The sequence below is a fragment of the Terrapene carolina genome, unplaced genomic scaffold (assembly GCF_002925995.2).
Source record: "Terrapene carolina triunguis isolate 2854851 unplaced genomic scaffold, T_m_triunguis-2.0 Scaffold130, whole genome shotgun sequence".
In the NCBI taxonomy this organism is placed as follows: Eukaryota; Metazoa; Chordata; order Testudines; family Emydidae; genus Terrapene; species Terrapene triunguis.
The window spans coordinates 1,238,945-1,257,507 of NW_020664481.1; the positions used below are offsets into that span (position 1 = coordinate 1,238,945).

At 45.4% G+C, this 18,563-nt stretch overlaps 1 protein-coding gene across 1 annotated transcript in view; it reads left to right on the forward strand.

The window, feature by feature from the left end:
- CTNNBL1 (catenin beta like 1) overlaps positions 1 to 18,563 on the forward strand; it is a 75,851-nt gene that overhangs the window by 26,131 nt on the left and 31,157 nt on the right. The window contains exon 11 of the mRNA XM_029911778.1: positions 9,628 to 9,809. Coding sequence (XP_029767638.1) covers positions 9,628 to 9,809 — 182 coding nt within the window. The remainder of the gene's footprint in view (positions 1 to 9,627; positions 9,810 to 18,563) is intronic.

The window sequence follows — 18,563 nt, forward strand, 5'->3', positions numbered from 1 at the left end:
AGGGCGCCGGGGGTGCAGGGCCCTGAGTCCCCCCACACTCCGCGACAGGGGGAGCTTGCTGTCAGCAGCTGCTGTCTCAACTGGCTGATCTACTTAAAAAGGCAGAGTACTTGGAGTGGGCTCAGTGTACTTAAAGGGGCAATGCGCGACTCTCACACACAAGGTGTGTGTCTCTGTCTCTCTCTGCCATGCTGTCTCCCCTCCCTCCATTCGTGCTGCCTTGTAGAGTGTGAGGCTACATTAACAACAATGTGTTAACCCTTGCGGGCTCTGCCGAGTGCTAGTTCATCATTTAGCAGCAAGGCATTCCCTGGGAAATAGCCCACCCTCTGACTCCACCACCTCAACCAAGCTTCACAATCAGCATTGCTGTGTACAGTATTCAATTGTTTAAAACTTATACTATGTATATGTGTGTGTAATAGTCTTTTGTCTGGCAAAAAAAATTCCCAGGAACCTAATCCCCCCTATTTACATTAATTCTCATGGGGAAATTGGGTTCGCTTAACATTGTTTCACTTAAAGTAGCATTTTTCAGGAACATAACTACAACATTAAGCGAGGAGTTACTGTACCCTATATCCACTGGATCCCCTTGGTCCACATGCTTGTTGACCCCCTCAAAAAATTCTAGTAGATTGGTGAGGCATGATTTCCCTTTACAAAAACCATGTTGACTATTCCCCAACAAATTATGTTCATCTTTATGCCTGACAATTTTGATCTTTACTATAGTTTCAACCAGTTTTCCCGGTACTGAAGTCAGGCTTAGTGGCCTGTAATTGCCGGGTTCACCTCTGGAGCCCTTTTTAAAAATTGGCATCACATTAGCTATCCTCCAGTCATTTGGCACAGAAGCTGATTTAAATGATAGGTTACAGACTGCAGTTAGTAGTCCTGCAATTTCACATTTGAGTTCCTTCAGAACTCTTGGGTGAATACCATCTAGTCCTAGTGACTTCTTATTGTTTAGTTTATCAATTTGTTCCAAAACCTCCTCTAATGATACCTCAATCTGGGACAGTTCCTCAGATTTGTCACCTAAAAAGAATGGCTCATGTTTGGGAATCTCCCTCACATCCTCAAGCTTGAAGACGGATGCAAAGAATTCATTTAGTTTCTCCTCAATGTTCTTATCGTCTGTGAGTGCTCCTTTAGCATCTCAATTGTCCAGTGGCCCCACTGGTTGTGTAGCAGGCTTCCTGCTTCTGATGCACTTATTGGCTAACTGTTCTTCAAATTCTTTTTTGGCCTTTCTAATTATATTTTTACACTTCATTTGTGAGAGTTTATGCTCCTTTCTATTTTCCTCACTAGGAGTTAACTTCCACTTTTTAAAGGATGCCTTTTTGCCTCTCACTGCTTCTTTTACTTTGTTGTTTAGCCACGGTGGCTCGTTTTTGGTTCTCATACTATGATTTTTAATTTGGGGTAAACATTTAAGTTGAGCCTCTATTATGGTGTCTTTAAAAAGTTTCCATACAGCTTGCAGGGATTTCACTTTTAGCGCTGTACCTTTTAATTTCTGTTTAACTAGGGTGACCAGATAGCAAGTGTGAAAAATCGGGACAGGGGGTGGGGAGTAATAGGTGCCTATATAAGAAAAAGACCCAAAAATCAGGACTGTCCCTATAAAATTGGGACATCTGGTCACCCTATGTTTAACTAACCTCCGCATTTTTGTGTAGTTCCCCTTTCTGAAATTAAATGCTATGGTGTTGGGCTGCTGTGGTGTTTTCCTCACCACAGGGATGTTGAATTTAATTATATTATAGTCACTATTACCAAGGGGTCCAGCTATATTCACCTCTTGGACTTGATCCTGGGCTCCACTTAGGACTAAATCAAGAATTGCCTCTCCTCTTGTGGGTTCCAGGACTAGCTGCTCCAAGAAGCAGTCATTTAAGGTGTAAAGAAACTTTATCTCTGCATCCCATCCTGAGGTGACATGTACCCAGTCAATTGGGGATACATATTTGAAATCCCCCATTATTATTGAGTTTTTTTATTTTAATACTCTTTCTAAGCTCCCTGAGCATTTCACAGTCATTATCACCATGCTGGTCAGGTGGTCGGTAATACATTCCTACCGCTGTATTCTTCTTATTAGAGCATGGAATTACTATCCATAGAGATTCTATGGTACAGTTTGGTTCATTTAAGATTTTTACTTCATTTGATTTTACGCTTTCTTTCACATATAATGCCCCTCCCCCACCAGCACAACCTGTTCTCTCCTTCTGATATATTTTGTACCTAGTATTACTGTGTCCCATTGATTATCCTCATTCCACCAAGTTTCTGTGGTGCCTATTATATCAATATCCTTATTTAATATGAGGCACTCTAGTTCACCCATCTTATTAGACTTCTAGCATTTGTATATAAGCCCTTTAAAAACTTGTCACTTTTTAGCTGTCTGCCATTACATGATGTAATTGAATGAGACTTTTTTTTCATTTGACTGTTTCTCATCAGATCCTACCTGTATTTTATCCTCTTCCATCCTCTCCTCCTTACTAGGACATAGAGAATCTCCATCAGTAGATCCTCTCTTAAGGGATATGTCTGTCCGGCTCCTCCGCACCTGTCGGCTTTCCCCCAGCCCTTAGTTTAAAAACTGCTCTACAACCTTTTTAATTTTAGTGCCAGCAATCTGGTTCCATTTTCGTTTAGGGTGGAGCCCATCCTTCCTGTACAGGCGTCCCCTTTCCCAAAAGTTTCCCCAGTTCCTAGTAAATCTAAACCCCTTCTCCCTACACCATTTTCTCATCCACGCATTGAGACCCTGCAGTTCTGCTTGTCTAACTGGCCCTGTGCGTGGAACTGGAAGCATTTCAGAGAATGCTACCATGGAGGTCCTGGACTTCAATCTCCTACCTAGCAGTCTAAATTTGGCCTGCAGGACCTCTCTCCTATCCTCCCTATGTCATTGGTACCCACATGTACCACGACCACCGGTTCTTCCCAAGCACTATCCGTAAGCCTATCTAGATGTCTTGAGAGATCCGCAACCTTTGCACCAGGCAGGCAAGTCATGTGGTTCTCCTGGTCATAGCAAACCCAGCTATCTATGTTTCTAATGATCAAATCTCCCATTACTAATACCTGTCTCTTCCTAATAATTGGAGTTCCCTCCCCCAGAGAGGTATCCTCAGTGCGAGAGGATACCATGACATCATCTGGAAGGAGGATCCCAACTATGGGATCATTTCCCTGTGCTCCGGTTGGATGTTCTCCTTCCCTGAGACTTTCATCCTCCTCAACAACACAGAGGCTGTCAGACCGGGGGTGGGACGTTCTACTGTGTCCCGGAAAGTCTCATCTGTGTACCTCTCTGTCCCGCTTAGCTCCTCCAGCTCAGCCACCCTGGTCTCCAAAGCCCGTACACGGTCTCTGAGGGCCAGGAGCTCCTTGCACCGACCGCACACGTACGCCATCTGCCCATAGGGCAGGTAATCATACATGCTGCATTGGGTGCAATTAACTGGGTTGCCCCCACTTCTGACTGCATGCTCTTTATACTCCTGCAGCTGGTTCCTTTGTTGTTGTTTTGTTTTTTCAGGGGGTGTTTTTTAGCTTAAGTTTGAAGAAGTTTAAGAAAGAAGTTAAGTGTATGTAGTCCCCCCCCCCCCTACACCCGCCCAAGGTCTAACAACTCCCAAGTTGTTCTAACAGATGTTTCGTTCACCTGGTGTGGGAGAGAGGAGAGCTAGGTAGGAATGTTCTGTGGCTTGACTCCTGGCTATTTCCAAGGAGCATGTTATATTCTTTGTCTAGTGCTTCCAAGCATGTTAGCAGGTCTGTATCACTGGTGTAACTGCTCCATTAGTGAGATCCTATATCCAGAGCTGCCAGACAGTGTGGTGTCCTTCAGCTGAATGGTTAGCTTAGCAGATAAAGTGTCCCACGAGATTCCCATGGACGACAAAGGAATGAAAACAGGTCTGGGTTACTTATGTTGAGATTTAAGACTATATATCCACCAGCAAAGGAAACTTGCACCTTGTGTGAACTTGTTTTCTTACTTCCCTTGGGGACTGCGCACAGCCTTCATCTACTCTCCCATTAAATAGCAAACCATAGTCAGTGTTGAGTGTCTTCAGTTAATGTATTTTTAAGTGACACATTCAACAAAAACTGGGCAAATGTTCTTATTAAAGCAGAGCTGAAATTGATTTTCAGCCTTTATATACTGGGCCTCTATATGATGCATCTTTATTCTGCTTAACTAAATGGATGCTAAAATGTTCCACAGGGTTAATATAGTTAAAGTTAAAAATAAAAGGCATAGCGAATCAAAGCAGAGTGATACAGGAAGGCTATTCCATATGGCAGGAACTGCAGAGAAAGTTCTTGTGCTGACAATGGCAAGAGAGAAGATGGGTAGCTGATGAGAGGAGGGAGGAAACAAGAAATAGTCAATGCACATGAGGCAACTATTTCAATAATGAGGGCAGTTTTGAACTGAGCCCTGAATTAATGGAGAGCCAGCAGTGGTATTCAAAGATAGCCTGCGGTGGGCATCGCCCTTTGTATGTGTGGGAAGATGGGTGGCAGCATTCTGCTCTTGAAGTCTGTGATCTCTGACTGGGGGGTCATTGAGACGGGAGTTGCACCAGTCAGATCAGGAGGAGATAGAGGCCTGGATGAGCACTTCAGCAGAGGGGCAGATGGCTGATATTGCAGAGGTGGAGATAAACAGATTTGCATAAAGCAATTATGGGAGAAGCAGGAGAATAGAGGATTGAGGGTGACCGAAACTGTGGGCAGTGGAGACAGAAGAGAGGTCTGAGACCTAGAGGAGATAGAATTGCTTGAGGATGCACCTTGTGCCCAGGCATAGAGCCTTGTTTATGCTATGGGCTGCCTCTCACGAATGAGATAATTTATCAGCAAGATGGTGGCCACCACAGGAGGTTTAGAAATGTCACATTCAATTAAAGTCTTTCTTCCAGCACAGTTCAGGTTTCTGCAGGCCAGGAAGCACTTTATGCAGTGTGGAATCTCAGGCGCTGCCTTGAGCAAAAAAGGTTCAGTTTACTTAAAAAGGCAACAAAGGGAGAAAACCAGAATTGTGTTGTCAGCTTCCTTGAAAACATTGACACGAGGCTTATTACTTTTGCTGTAAAACCCTGTTAGGGCTTGGAAGAGAAGCGACCACCGTGTTCTCAAGGGACATATTGAGAGGGATCTCTGTTGTGTAGCAAGAATAAAGTGAATCTATCTTGGTTATTAACTGAAGGTGCAGGCATGCACACACAGACAAATGCAGCAGAGAGGGTGCACAGAGATTTCCATTGCTTGAACGACAGACATTTCTATTCTGAAGAAATTCACTGTGGCTTTGCTTAACCTGTGCAAAAGCCTCTTTGACTGTGCAGCACAAACAAGGGTATGTGAGCAGTACAAGGCACAAAATCAGACAAATGCGTCTGCGTGTGCACAGCTCCACAGAGCTTGTCTATAGTCCTTTCAAGGTGCATCTTTCATGATTCTTAACATTCTCGTCTGTTTACTAGTCCTGGTGTTCCCGATGATCCCTTCAAAGCTCAGAATTAGTCTCCTTGCTGAATCTTTTTTGATTAAGCGCAGACATTTTACCCAGCGTTTGCCTCGCAGGGTCTGTCCATTAGTCCATCAAGCATGCTGTATTGCTTCTTAACCTCTGAGGATAGGACAAGAAGCAATGGGCTTAAATTGCAGCAAGGGAGGTTTAGGTTGGACATTAGGAAAAACTTACTAACTTATTAACAGGGTGGTTAAGCACTGGAATAAACTGCCTAGGGAGGTTGTGGAAGCTCCATCATTGGAGATTTTTAAGAGCAGGTTAGACAAACACCTGTCAGGGATGGTCTAGATAATACTTAGTCCTGCCTTGAGTGCAGGGGACTGGACTAGATGACCTCTTGGTCCCTTCGAGTTCTATGATTCTCAAAGTGACTAATATACAACATACTCACTGGATCCCCCTTGTCCACATGCTGCTTGTCCCCCTCAAAGAATTCTAGTAGATTGGTGATGCATGATTTCTCTTTACAAAAACCATGATTATTTATTTCTCTTGATGTATATGGGGCAAATACAAATTTGAAGCGTGAAAACCTTTTAGAAAGGAGAATGTGAAGCACATGCAGTGGCCCTGGTAGATGCATACAGTTCCTTTGTCCATAAGCGGTGTGCACAGGAGGTTGATTGTTACTCTGACGGTAAGTGCTGCTATTAAAAATAACACTACAGCTCTGGTGGGGGGTGGGGTGGCGGGGGAGAGTTACAACGTGTACTCTGACCTCTGCGTAATGTAATGGGAGAGATGCACGACGGGGATGCGATGGACTAGGATGGACTGAATGACTTTAGAAAACCCTGCTTATAAGAGACAGGATGATGTATAGAGACAGGGTTTATAATAATTGGCTTTACATTTATGCTAATATGGGGTCTGGAAAATCTTGGCAACTATCCTTTTAAAGAAATAGACTTTACAAAGGATACGTCTCTTATGTCGGACAGCAGCAAAGGAATAAACCACAGGGTGCTATGTGCAATGGGGAGACTCTGCGTTATAGTGCGTTAGAGTCCTTCTTTTAAACGGAGCTCGCTCTCTATTTGCTGGGCTGCACGTCTGCTTGTGTTTGAATTAGTGCTCAGCTAAAAGATACTTCAATAAACCCAGATGAGACTAAGATAAACTACTTGCCCTCCAGTAGAATAAATATTTCAAATAAAATCAACCCTAGACAGTCCAGTCAAACAGCTATTGATCTCTAAAAGCCTGAACTTAAATCCAATGAATATTCCAGAGATAGCTCTGTGCAACCTGCCTAAATGCTGATCAATAGGCAATTACTTCCCTCTGAAAATATTTCTTAGGCTATTCAGCCAAAAAAAGGACTTTATTTTTTAGCTTTTTGTTACTTTGACCCAGAGTGCGAGGGAGAGTTTGAAGTGGGAAGGGTGTGCAGGTAACGGATAGGGCAAGGAAAAGGTTGAACCCCCAGATCTCAATTTTTATATGTTTTTTTTTAATTTAATGCATAACTCGCATGAGCAAGGCCAAGGTCTTAGCAGAATGTAAAAAAAGGACATTTAATGTATATTGAAAACATCCACAGTTACACTAGGCAGGGTAACTTTTTTCGATGGGCTATATACTTTCGTGAGGGGCATAGAATTTAAAATACTACTTCTGAGGTACCTGCCTACAATGTGAATTGCAAACATTACAATTACAAATTCCTATTAAAACCAAATGTCTGAAAATCCCTCTGCTTCCCTCCAAGACATGATTTCAGGAGACTGAGTTTTCTCTGCTACATTTCACATCATCCCCAACAGGAAAAAATGTAGTGTGTTCATTGCTATTGATGTTGTTAACTGTTGTCATAGAAAGGCCAAACTGGGAACTTGGCATATGTGGTAAAGACTCTTAATTCAGCTTTAGCCAAAAAAGTTGCTTTATGGAATGGTAACCATTATTGATTCCACTACCTTTGTTGGGTGGGAAACTTCTTTAAGTTTATTCTTTAATTATTTAAATGCTGACTTGGTCTGTGTGTGGTACCCCAAGAAACAGAAGTTTCTCCCAAGCTATGCTCCCTGCTCTGAACTGTTTACAGGGTGATTAGCATGAACAGAACATACTAGATGCAGTCACCGAAACATGCCTTTAGTAATCTGTACCTTATTCCCTGATAACCAGAAACTTCTATGCTTAAACTCTGTACCGTTCACTTTTTTTTTTAAACTTCATCTTAATAAAATTTTTAAATCTCATCATAGCGAGAGCCAGATTCCCAGCTCAGGTGAGTGCGACACTTGTTAAGAGTTTTCAAGCCTCCTTCATTGCTAGGAGAGAGGTCTGTTTATAACCTTGTGGGGACATTTTAAGGTGCCTAGCGTAACACTTTTGAGGACTGGACTCTTATTAAATATTACTCTGCATAGAAAATATATTTTAACAGTGCTGTTATTTTTTGGGGTCAATTTGTGAAAGGCAGTTTATTTTTCAATACCCTATAAGTGAAGTTGTGGTACATCTGTCTCTCCCGATATTCCTATGGTCCTCATCTCTAGCGTATCTGAGAGCCTCCCTATAGTTAATCAGTTTCTTTCTCTCTTTCTTCCCTGCCACCAAGAAGCAGGTCGACAGTCTTTTCAGATGAATGGGCAGGCCCACCGACAGCAATTCTGGGCCCCATGGCAGAACAGTCAATGGGCCCCCATGCATGCACAAGCTATGCCCACAGTCCGCCGGATATTTGGGTGGTGCTGCACCTGCGCTGGCTGGTGCCCAGCAAGCTGCCGGCTGCGCTGCTGGGCTCGCTCTTCTGGCACGGCCAGGGCTTCCCCATGCCCGCCCGGTAGGGTTGCCAACTGTCTAATTGTGCAAACCCAAAGACACTTGCCCTGCCTACTGCACCGCCCCTTCCCTGAGCCCCCACCCCTGCTCACTCTGTTCCCCCTCCCTCCGTTGCTCGCTCTCCCTCACCCTCACTCACTTTCACCAGGCTGGGGCAGGGGGTCGGGGTGCGGGAGGGGGTGCAGACTCCAGGAAGGAGTTTGGGTGTGTGGGGGGATGAGGGGTGCGGGCTCCGTGAGGGAGTTTGGATGCGGGAGGGGGTGTGGGGTGCGAGCTCTGGAAGGGAGTTTGTGTGTGGGTTCTGGGATAGGGCAGGGGGTGTTGGGGTGCAGGAGGGAGTCCAGGGGTCGGCACTTACCTTGGGCGGCTCCCGAAAGAGACTGGCACATCCCTCTGGCAGCGGTTCTTAGGTGGCGAGCCCAGGGGGTCTCCACGCTCTCCCGCAGCTCCCACTGACTGAAGTTCCTGGCCAATGGGAGCTGCGGAGTCGGTGCTCGGGGCGGGGGCAGTGCATGAAGACACCTCCTCCCCAGGGGCCGCAGGGCTGTCCTGCTGGTTCTGGGAGCGGCGCGGAGCGAGGGTGGGCAGGAAGCCTGCCTTAGTGCTGCTGTGCTGCCGGCAGCGGCCGGGGGCCCCTGGGCCCTTTTAAATCGCCAGGGCCCCTGGGCAACTGCCCCCTTTGCCCCCTCCGTCGGCCGCCTGCGAATGGGGCTGTGAAAACAAGCATACTGTTGTGGGAAAGCCTGCACAAAGAGGTGCCTTTTCCATTTGCTTCTGAATGTGGCAGGTTTAGTGGTGGTTTTCTTAACATCACCAGGAACCCTTCCTTGCTTTCATGATATGGACTCTTGTCCAGCAGGAACCCAACGGAGGTTACTCTACTCATGTCCTCTCAGCTGACCTCACACTAAATTTGAATCCTGGTCCTTATGGTGTAACAGTACTTGGTGCAGCACACAGAGCACCATGCTCTGTGTGTGGCCTCTTGCAAGACAGTCTGGAGGTAGACCGCTCTTGTTGTAGCAGAAGAGCATGAAGGCTGTTTTGCCCTCGTTGATTTGAAAGGGAGAGATCCAGGGAGCTAACACTTCTGCTTATCACAAAACAAAACACTTAGAGGAATTTGTGTATAGACTCTTCTCATTTGTTTTTGCCATGTTAATTTTGCCTTTTCACACAGCCTCTTCAAACTTCTATAAATGAATCTTTACTCCATAGCTCTATGCATCACTCCCATCCTGAACACGGGTATTTTCTTTTCACAGAGAAAAAAAGATCTCTCGCAGCAGTGCTCTGAAGGTACTGGACCATGCCATGATTGGACCCGAGGGCACAGACAACTGTCACAAGTTTGTTGACATCCTGGGTCTGAGGACTATCTTCCCACTCTTCATGAAGTCTCCAAAGAAGATGAAAAAAATTGGAACAACTGAAAAGGAACACGAAGGTAGGACTCAGCCAGAGTCTGTCCTGTTACAGTGCGAGGTGGAAGGGGAAAGTAAATTTCTGAAAAGCCCACTCAGGTTTATGAATAAAACACCAGCCCTTTCATTACTCCCCAGCAGCATAAAATGCACGACAGCCTGTGCAGTCACCTTGGTGCAGTGTTAGCTGTTCACGCAACTGCTTTGCTTATTTCAGTACCAGCAGCTCATAGTGGTTCCATTTCCTGTGTGGCTGTTAATAAGTGATTGTATATGTGTACATGTGTCTGCTGTTTGAAGATCTGTCTCTTTGATGCAAAACTCTTTTGAAAAGAGTAATGAGGCAACTACAAATGTCACCTCAAAAGCAGTGTTTTCAGGGCTCTGAGCATTGAAGTGTGACTCAATGAACATCAGGCATTGCAGAAATAAACTAGTAACAGCTAAAGTTCCTCTCTTTGTTTCCTTTTCCTCTGGGAGACCTTGCTTTACAGAAGGCTTCAGTGGAGTACGCCGGGACCCTGTAACCTGAGCTGGGTCTGGTCCAATCTCCTCCTGCTGCTGTCAGTTGTCATTTTTTTCTGTATACAGTATATATAGTTGAAATGCATCTTGGGGGAGAACTGTAAATACTGACAGTGATGCTTGGGCTTTGTACCAGAGATTTCCTAGCTGAACTTTCCGGGGGGGGGCAATTCAAACGGTTGGCAAAAACAGTGAGGAGTATGGGTGGATCTTAAATGGGTAACTCTTATTTCGAGTGATCCATCCCATTGTCCAGTCCCAGCTTCTGGCAGTTGAAGATTTAGGCACCTTGGCTAATAGTCATTGATGGACCTATCCTCCATGAACTTACCTAATTCTTTTTTGAACCTGGTTATAATTTTGGCCTTCACAACATCCTATGCCAATGAGTTCCACAGGTTGACTGTGCATTATATGAAGAAGTAGTTGCTTTTGTTTGTTTGAAACCCGCTGCTGATTAATTTAGTTGTGTGACCCCTAGTTCTTGTATTACACAAAGGGGTAAGTAAGCCTTCCCTATTTTTTTCTACATATCATTTATGATTTTATAGGCCTCTAGCATATCTCCCCTTAGTTGTCTCCTTTTAATCTCTCCTCATACGCAAGCTGTTCCATACCGCTAATCATTTTTGTTGCCCTTCTCTGTACTTGTTCCATTTCTAATATATCTTTTTTGAGATGGAGCAACTAAAACTGCATGCCATATTCAAGGTGTGGGCGTGCCATGGATTTATCTAGTGGCGTTATGATATTTTCTGTATTATCTATCCTTTTCCTAATGCTTCCTAACATTGTTGGCTTTTTTTGTCTGGTGCAAACTGAGCGGATGTTTTCAGAGAGCTATCTGTGCTGACTCCAAGAACTGTTTCTTGAGTAGTAACAGTTAATTTAGACCCCATTATTTTGTATGTGTAGTTGGGATTATGTTTTCCAACGTGTATTACTTTGCATTTATCAATATTGAATGTCATCTGCCATTTCGTTGCTCAGTCACCCAGTTTAGTGAGATCCCTTTGTAGCTCTTTGCAATCTGCTGTGGGCTTAACTATTTTGAGTTATTTTGTGTCATCTGCAAATTTTGTTACCTCACTGTTTACCCCTTTTCCAGATCACTTATGAATATGTTGAACAGCACTGGTCCCAGTACAGATCTTTGGAAGACCCTGCTCTTTTCCTCTCTCCACATGAACACTGACCATTTATTCCTACCCTTTGTTCCTGTTTTTAACCAGTTACTGGTCCATGAGAGGACCTTCCCTCTTATCCCATGACTGCTTACTTTGCTGAAGAGCCTTTGGTGAGGGACCTTGTCAAAGGCTTTCTGAATGTCCAAGTACACTACATCCACTGGGTCACCCTTGTCCACGTGTTTGTTGACACCCTCAAAGAATTTTAATAGATTGGTGAGGCGTGATTTCCCTTTACGAAAGCCATGTTGACTCTTCCCTTACAGATTGCGTTTAATTACATGTCTGTTCTTTACTGTAGTTTCAACCAATTTGCCTGGTACTGAAGTTAGGCTGACTGGCCTGTAATTGCTTCTAGAGCCTTTTTTAAAAATCGGTGTTACATTAACTACCCTCCAATCCTCTGGTACAGAGCCTTGCTTAAGTGATAGGTTACAGACCATAGTTAATAGTTTTGCAATTTCATATTTGATTTCCTTCAGAACTCTTGAGTGAATACCCTCTGGCATTTATTACTGTTTAATTTGTCAATTTGTTCCAAAACCACCTCTACTGACACTTCAGTCTTGGACAGTTCCTCAGATTTGTCACCTAAAAAGAATCACTCAGGGGGGTGTGTGTGGGGGGGGTCTCTCCCACAACCTCTGCAGTGAAGACCAATGCAAAGAATTCATTTAGCGTCTCCACAATGGGCTTGTCTTCCTGTGCTCCTTCAGCCCTTCGATTAGCCAGTGGCCCCACTGGTTGTTTGGCAGGTTTCCTGATGTATTTACAAATTTTTTGCTGTTGGTTTTTGTGTCTTTATCTAATTGCTCTTCACATTCTTTCAATTTGATTTGGAGAATACCATGACACCTCCAAGACTGTGTTACATTACCTCCTACTGGTTCAGATCCCATACTGAACTAACATCAGCCATCTGTAGTCAGGATAGAGTATTTACTATGGTCAGAATAGCAATGCTGAAAAGCAGCCGGGTAGGGGGAGTTTGTATTTGAGAGGGAGTCTGGATGGCAGGGAAGAAAAGCGACAGATTCAACGAGCAGCTGTTTTCCTCCTGAAAAATGTGCCAGTAGTGCGCTGGTAACAGTACATTTGCTTTAGAGCACCAACATTAGAAATTTGATAACACTATATGAATGAAGGCAATGGCTTGGCAAGACAGCTCCTGGAAGGCATGTTTGGGCTGTAATCGCTGTTGAGATGAGCTCTGCATCTTGAATACAACAGGACTGGGAGAGGGAGATGAGAAAACAAAACAAGAAATGCAGGTCTGGTGTGGCTGCTGCTTTCCTGGCTGCTTGTCTCTGATGTGGGGAGGATGCATACTTGCCCTCCAGGGCTAGTTATGATTTATACGAAGGTTGGCTAATTCAGGTTCCATTCGCTATGTATAGACGTGTTCCTTGTTTTCATAAATGATGGTGAGGAAGAGATGCTCTTTTACACTGTTACTTGGATTTGCATAATAAAACTGGAGAGAGGGATCTGGCGAGACACTCCGATGATAGATTTGAGGCTGTTTTGGAATCTTATTCCCAGGGGGAAATAACGATTGCCTCATTCCCTTTATGGAGGAGCCTTAATCACTATGCCAAGCTGTGCGATTTGGAGCAGGAGACCTGGGTCTGCTGGCTGTGCCACTGATTTGATTTGTGGGTTTGGAAAAATCACTTAACCTTTGTCTCAGTTTCTTCCTCGTCAGTCTGTGGACAGTGCCTGTCTACCTAACTCATGGGTGTATTGTGAGGATTAGCCAGTGTATTGCAAACTCTACAAAAGAGCTAGGTTATTAATTATTATTTATATTGTAAAGTGAAGCAGAGTTCTGTCTTCTGGGGGAAGGGGAGTGGCACTTACTGGGCTCCTTGTTCACATAATTCTAGATCATTATTGGTCAGTGGAAATGAGGGACGGAGAGAGATGAGTCCAGAGATAATTTTTATAGAGAATTTTTTTTTTAAATCCAATTTCCATAAGTACAATTTTCTATGTTTTGCATCATTGGGCAGGTGAGTTATTGGGTTTATAGCCATTTAAGTTAATTGGGATGTTTAATGGGGTTCCCCAGGAGTCTGTCAGGGCCATTGTCCTGATGTGTACGTGTGCCTGGGCCTTGCCAAATGTTTCGCCAGCAGTGATACAACCCAATAGCGGTTCTGTGCTTTGGGGAAGTACGGCTTGAGGATAGCCACTGTGAGCCACTGACAGAACGGGAATACTGAAATATCTTCCTGGTGTCCATGCTGTGGTGGCATCCCCGGGGTACAGCCTGGGACTGTGGGACCGCTGTGCCCCCTGAACTGTCTCCAGCCTGGGCTGTCCCTCACAATGCCCTGCTAGTGACCAGCAGCAACCCGTCCAGGTGCTGTGATCACTCAGCACAACAGCATGTGGAGCTCCACACCCAGCTCTATTGCATGAATGCTCCCAGAGCCACTCATGGATCACACCGAGACAGGTATCAGAGCCAAATCCCCCCAGCTCCCAACACTGTACCCCAGGAATATACCATCTTGCACTGCTCAAGCTGGGCAGTGCAAATTTATTAATTGGTTCACCACTTCATCAATGGAGAGTGGACATACACCAGCCTTTGCAAACCTGAGCAGATTTGCCCCACACTTCATACAAACTCACTGGTAAATATAAACAATTAAACAAATGTATTGACTATAAAAGGTAGGTTTTAAGTGATATTAAGTGATAGGCAAAAGTCAGAGTGGTTACCACAATAAAATAAAATATAAGCACACAGTCTGAACTCTCAACATTATTAGACTGGGCAGCAACTAGGTGAAGCAGTTTTTCTCACCCCACTGGATATTGCAGTCCTTAATCTTCAGGTTCATTCTTTAAACCTGGGCCAATCTCCTGTGTTGGAGTCTTGTCATCTTCTCAGTGTCTTGGTTGCTTGCAGCATAGGTGGGGGCAGGAGAAGGGCCCATTCTTTGTCCACGCTGTCTGTTTTTTACCCTCAGTCCATGTGCTTGGGGAGCACAAGTCCAGGCATGTCTCGGGGGCATTGCTGAGTCTCTCCAAGCAAGGTTGAGCAGTTCCCCTGGTGTGGCCTCAGGCAGGTGAGTCATCGCATTGTAGCTCCCTTGCTGGACAATGGCTGTTGATGGGTTGTTTGACACCCTGCCCGGGTGTTTGCAAACTTAACACCATTAATTTGGGCTTGAATAGGGACTGGGAGTGGCTGGCTCACTACAAAAGCAATTTTCCCTCTTTTTGGTATTGACACCTCTTCATCGGTTATTGGGAGTGAACCACATCCACCCTGACTGAATTGGCCTTGTCAGCACTGGTTCTCCACTTGTAAGGTAACTCCCTTCTCTTCATGTGCCAGTATATTTATGCCTGTATCTGTAATTTTCACTCCATGCATCTGAAGAAGTGGGTTTTTTACCCACAAAAGCTTATGCCCAAATAAATCTGTTAATCTTTAAGGTGCCACTGGACTCCTCGTTGTTTTCGCCCGGGCGTTGGTTACTTTCCTTGCTGTTGCCTCTGGGGAGCGAATATCTGGCTGATTCCCCAACTTACAGCATGTTTTAGTGACCACCATACAACACAATTCTCATAACTTCATATGAATTAATGATACACATATATGGATAGAGAAATGACTTTCAGCATACGTTACAAGGCATGCTTTATAGGTAAGATCACGATTATATGAAAATTAGAAATATGGGGGTTATACAGGGCCGACGCTTCCACTAGGTGACCCTAGGTGGTTGCCTAGGGCGGCAGGATGTGGGGGGCGGCATTTTGCCGGCGATTCCTCTGGGCGGGAAGAAAAGTGGCCGCAGAAACGCCGCCGAGAACCAGGGCTGCCCAGAGGGGTTTCTTCCACTCCGGGTCTTCGGTGGAAATTCAGCGGCGGGTCCTTCACTTGCTCTGGGACCCGCCGCCAAAGTGCCCCGAAGACCTGGAGCAGAAGGACCCCTGCCGCCGAGAACGCAGCTTCAGAGGAGGAGCTGCCGCCGATTACTGAGGAGGAGCGCTGCCGCCTAGGGCGGCAAAAACCCTGGCGCCGCTCCTGGGGTTCCAGTACACTCCCCCAAGGTATAGAATGTCACACACGCACACTAGTCTTAGGGGAAAATGCGCTCGATCCTAGTGTCCTGATTGATTCTCAGTGCCTCACTGTGCTCTGTTATCCCAGAGCCATGCCGCCCCATTGTGTGCCCCCTGCTTGTCCAGAGATGAGTTGACAGTTATGGGGCATGCTCAGGGCACTGCAGTACATGTTTTTGTTAGTGGTGTTCTCATAATCTGTGCGCCCACTTGGGAGTGGAGTGGCAGCATTTCAGAAGTATTGATTTCTGAGGGCTTTCTGCCTGCTGGCACATGCCAATCATGGAGTTTTTGTCAGGGTGAACGTTTCTGCTGCGGGAGCTGATCAAACAGGAGAGTAGGAATAGGAGCTGCTCTTCCGTTAGAAAAGAGACAGGAGCTTATGGCAGAGCCCTGGCAGTGTAGTTGACAATAGACCGGAAAGGTGGGTTTGTAGATTTGTGCTAGTAGTAATTTGTGAGTCCCTGACGATGTGGGGGTGGAAGATGCACATTGTCAGGAACGTTGCAGTCCCCATGTCCAGTTTGGGACAGGAAGCATTACAGTTGGGTTTTGGCTCAAGCTCTGCTGTGGTTGCAAGTGGGGGGGGGGGGGGAAACTGGGGTAAACTCCGGCTCCTAATTTACTTTTCTCCTGGGTGTAGGTTTGTTTTAGAAGCCCTCCTGTGCACAGAGTTCCTGGGTTTTGGAGGAGGGCCCTTAGGGCAGATGCAGGATTTGCTTCAACACTTATGAGGCTCAGTGCATGTTTCTCCACGGCATTTCTAAGCTCTGACCTTTTCCCTTCTGTCCAGGTAGTGAAAGCATTCCTCTCTTCCCATCCTGATTGTCATATAATCTCACCCCCTCTACACACCCTGGGCCCCCATCCCAGACAGAACTGCTTTTTATACAAAGAGCTTCTTCGTAGTCTCCTATTGTGCCATATCACGCTGGTCCCTCTTTCCCCGCTACCTCCAGTCCAAGCTTCCTTTCCTCCCTTTCAAGGCCCTACGGTACTTTGTCCTTCCCTACTTAACCAGCCTGGTCACTTATCACATCCCTCTGCAAACAGTGACAGCCTAGGTACCTCATTTGTCTACCTCTCCCGCAATGTCTCTGGGCTTTATTCCAAGCTCTCCATGAGCTGGTCCAAAGGCCACTGTCCTCTCTCCCCTAAAACCCACTTCCTCTGTGATGTCCTCAAGAAATTAGCCAATTAAAAAAATTATTTAAGAGAGAAATTCCTTGCTCTGTCGTGTTGTGCACTGGCTTTTGCAGAGTCCTTTACCCTCCAACCCAGCCTTACTACGTTTCTAACCCTTCATCCCCTCTGCATCTTGTCTCAAGCGGGTTTGGAAACTTCTTGGAGCCGGGATTCTGTTGTATCTGTATTGCAAGGGATCTGAGGGTCTAAAATAAACCTTCTGGTGAAACGTTACACGGAGAATGTGTTTGCTCTCCATTTTGTTTTTCCTGAGCTTGGAAATGGTAAGAGGGATTTTTCTGCCTTGCTGTGGAAGCTTAGCCAATGAGCAGTGGGAGGAGTAAACAGTATTTAATTTAAAGAATGGCATTAAGCCATTTGTTAACAGGCACTTTGTTAAACAAGGATTAAAATGTGTGTTTGATGCTTTTCTTGCTGTTTGGAAACCTTGTTACTGAGTGGTTACTGAATCCACGTCTTTTCTCAGACCCATCTATCATCTGTCCTTCTCTGTCCCCTCAGCTTTCTCTCTCTCTCTCTCTCTCTCTCTCTGCCTGGAACAGTAGAAACCCCAGGTGCAGGGTTCTTGATGATTCTCGGCTCTGTGGCGTGAGATGAATGGGACTCCCCAAGTGCTGAAGGTCCGAAAAGACAGTGGTAGTGAGTAAGAGCCCAAGCCATCTCCCCTCCCATGGCCACATGCCACCATGGAGCTTAACTTTCTCGCCACTGGACCCTTTCAGTCCTTGACTGAGATCAGCACCTGTGTAGGTGTACGTCACCTTCCCACTCGGCACATCTTCCTGGGGTCTTTTCTGCTCCCTCCCTGCCTTCCAGTTAGACCTGGGTCGTCTTTTGCTTTGTTTTTATTTTGGTGACCACTTGCTCTGGCAGCGCCAACAGTGCCCCAGGCTCCCGCCTCCCAGGGACTCTGGGGGAACTTTAGTTCTGTAGTTCCTTAAAACTCTCCTTTTCTGTGGTGCCTACCGTGGCTAGGCCACTAGTTTGCTGAGACCACTGCCCATCATACTGTTCAGTATCGTCTCATTGTTCCCTTGTGCTCCCCATCTGACTATATCAACCGGTCATCTCTTGTCTTGTGCTAAGATTGTCGGCTCTCTGGGGCAGGGACTGTCTTGGTTCTGTGTTTGTACAGCGCCTAGCGCAATGGGGTCCTGGTCCATGACTAGCGCTCCTCGGTGCTATGGTAACACAAATAATAATTGTGGCACTGACATCTCAACGTCCTTGTCCTGATGCTTTGACACCCTGGCACGTTGCCTCAAGGCTTGGCCTCATGGTGCTGCAGAGTTCTCTGTTGTGGGCTTTGGAGCACAGAGTTAATGAACACAGCAAGCTTTGCCTATGATGTGTGAATGATACACAGACTATGGGCTCCTCATGAATTGTATCTATGGATATTTTGCAATGTTCATTGAAGGGTCACATTATGTAGTAAATAATTTTAAGATTATCTACCGAACACATCTATCCTTTTTTCAGTAACTGCTGGTCCAAAATTTGAGAACAAATAGACTAATCATTAAATGTTCCATTAAAATTACCCAGTTTCTTTCAATAGTAAAAACAGTAGAAGCAAGATTGTCTTGGCTCAATGAGTGGGGGAAAAAAAGAATCCCTCTACTGTTTCAGCATGGTATGCTAGAGTCTGGGATATCCTTGCCATGGAGAAAGCTCACGCATCAGATTAGTGTAAAACAAACATGATAAGATGCACTTTTAGACATGTGGATGCCTTTTGTATATCCAAAAAAGGAAAATTCAGTAGTAGCA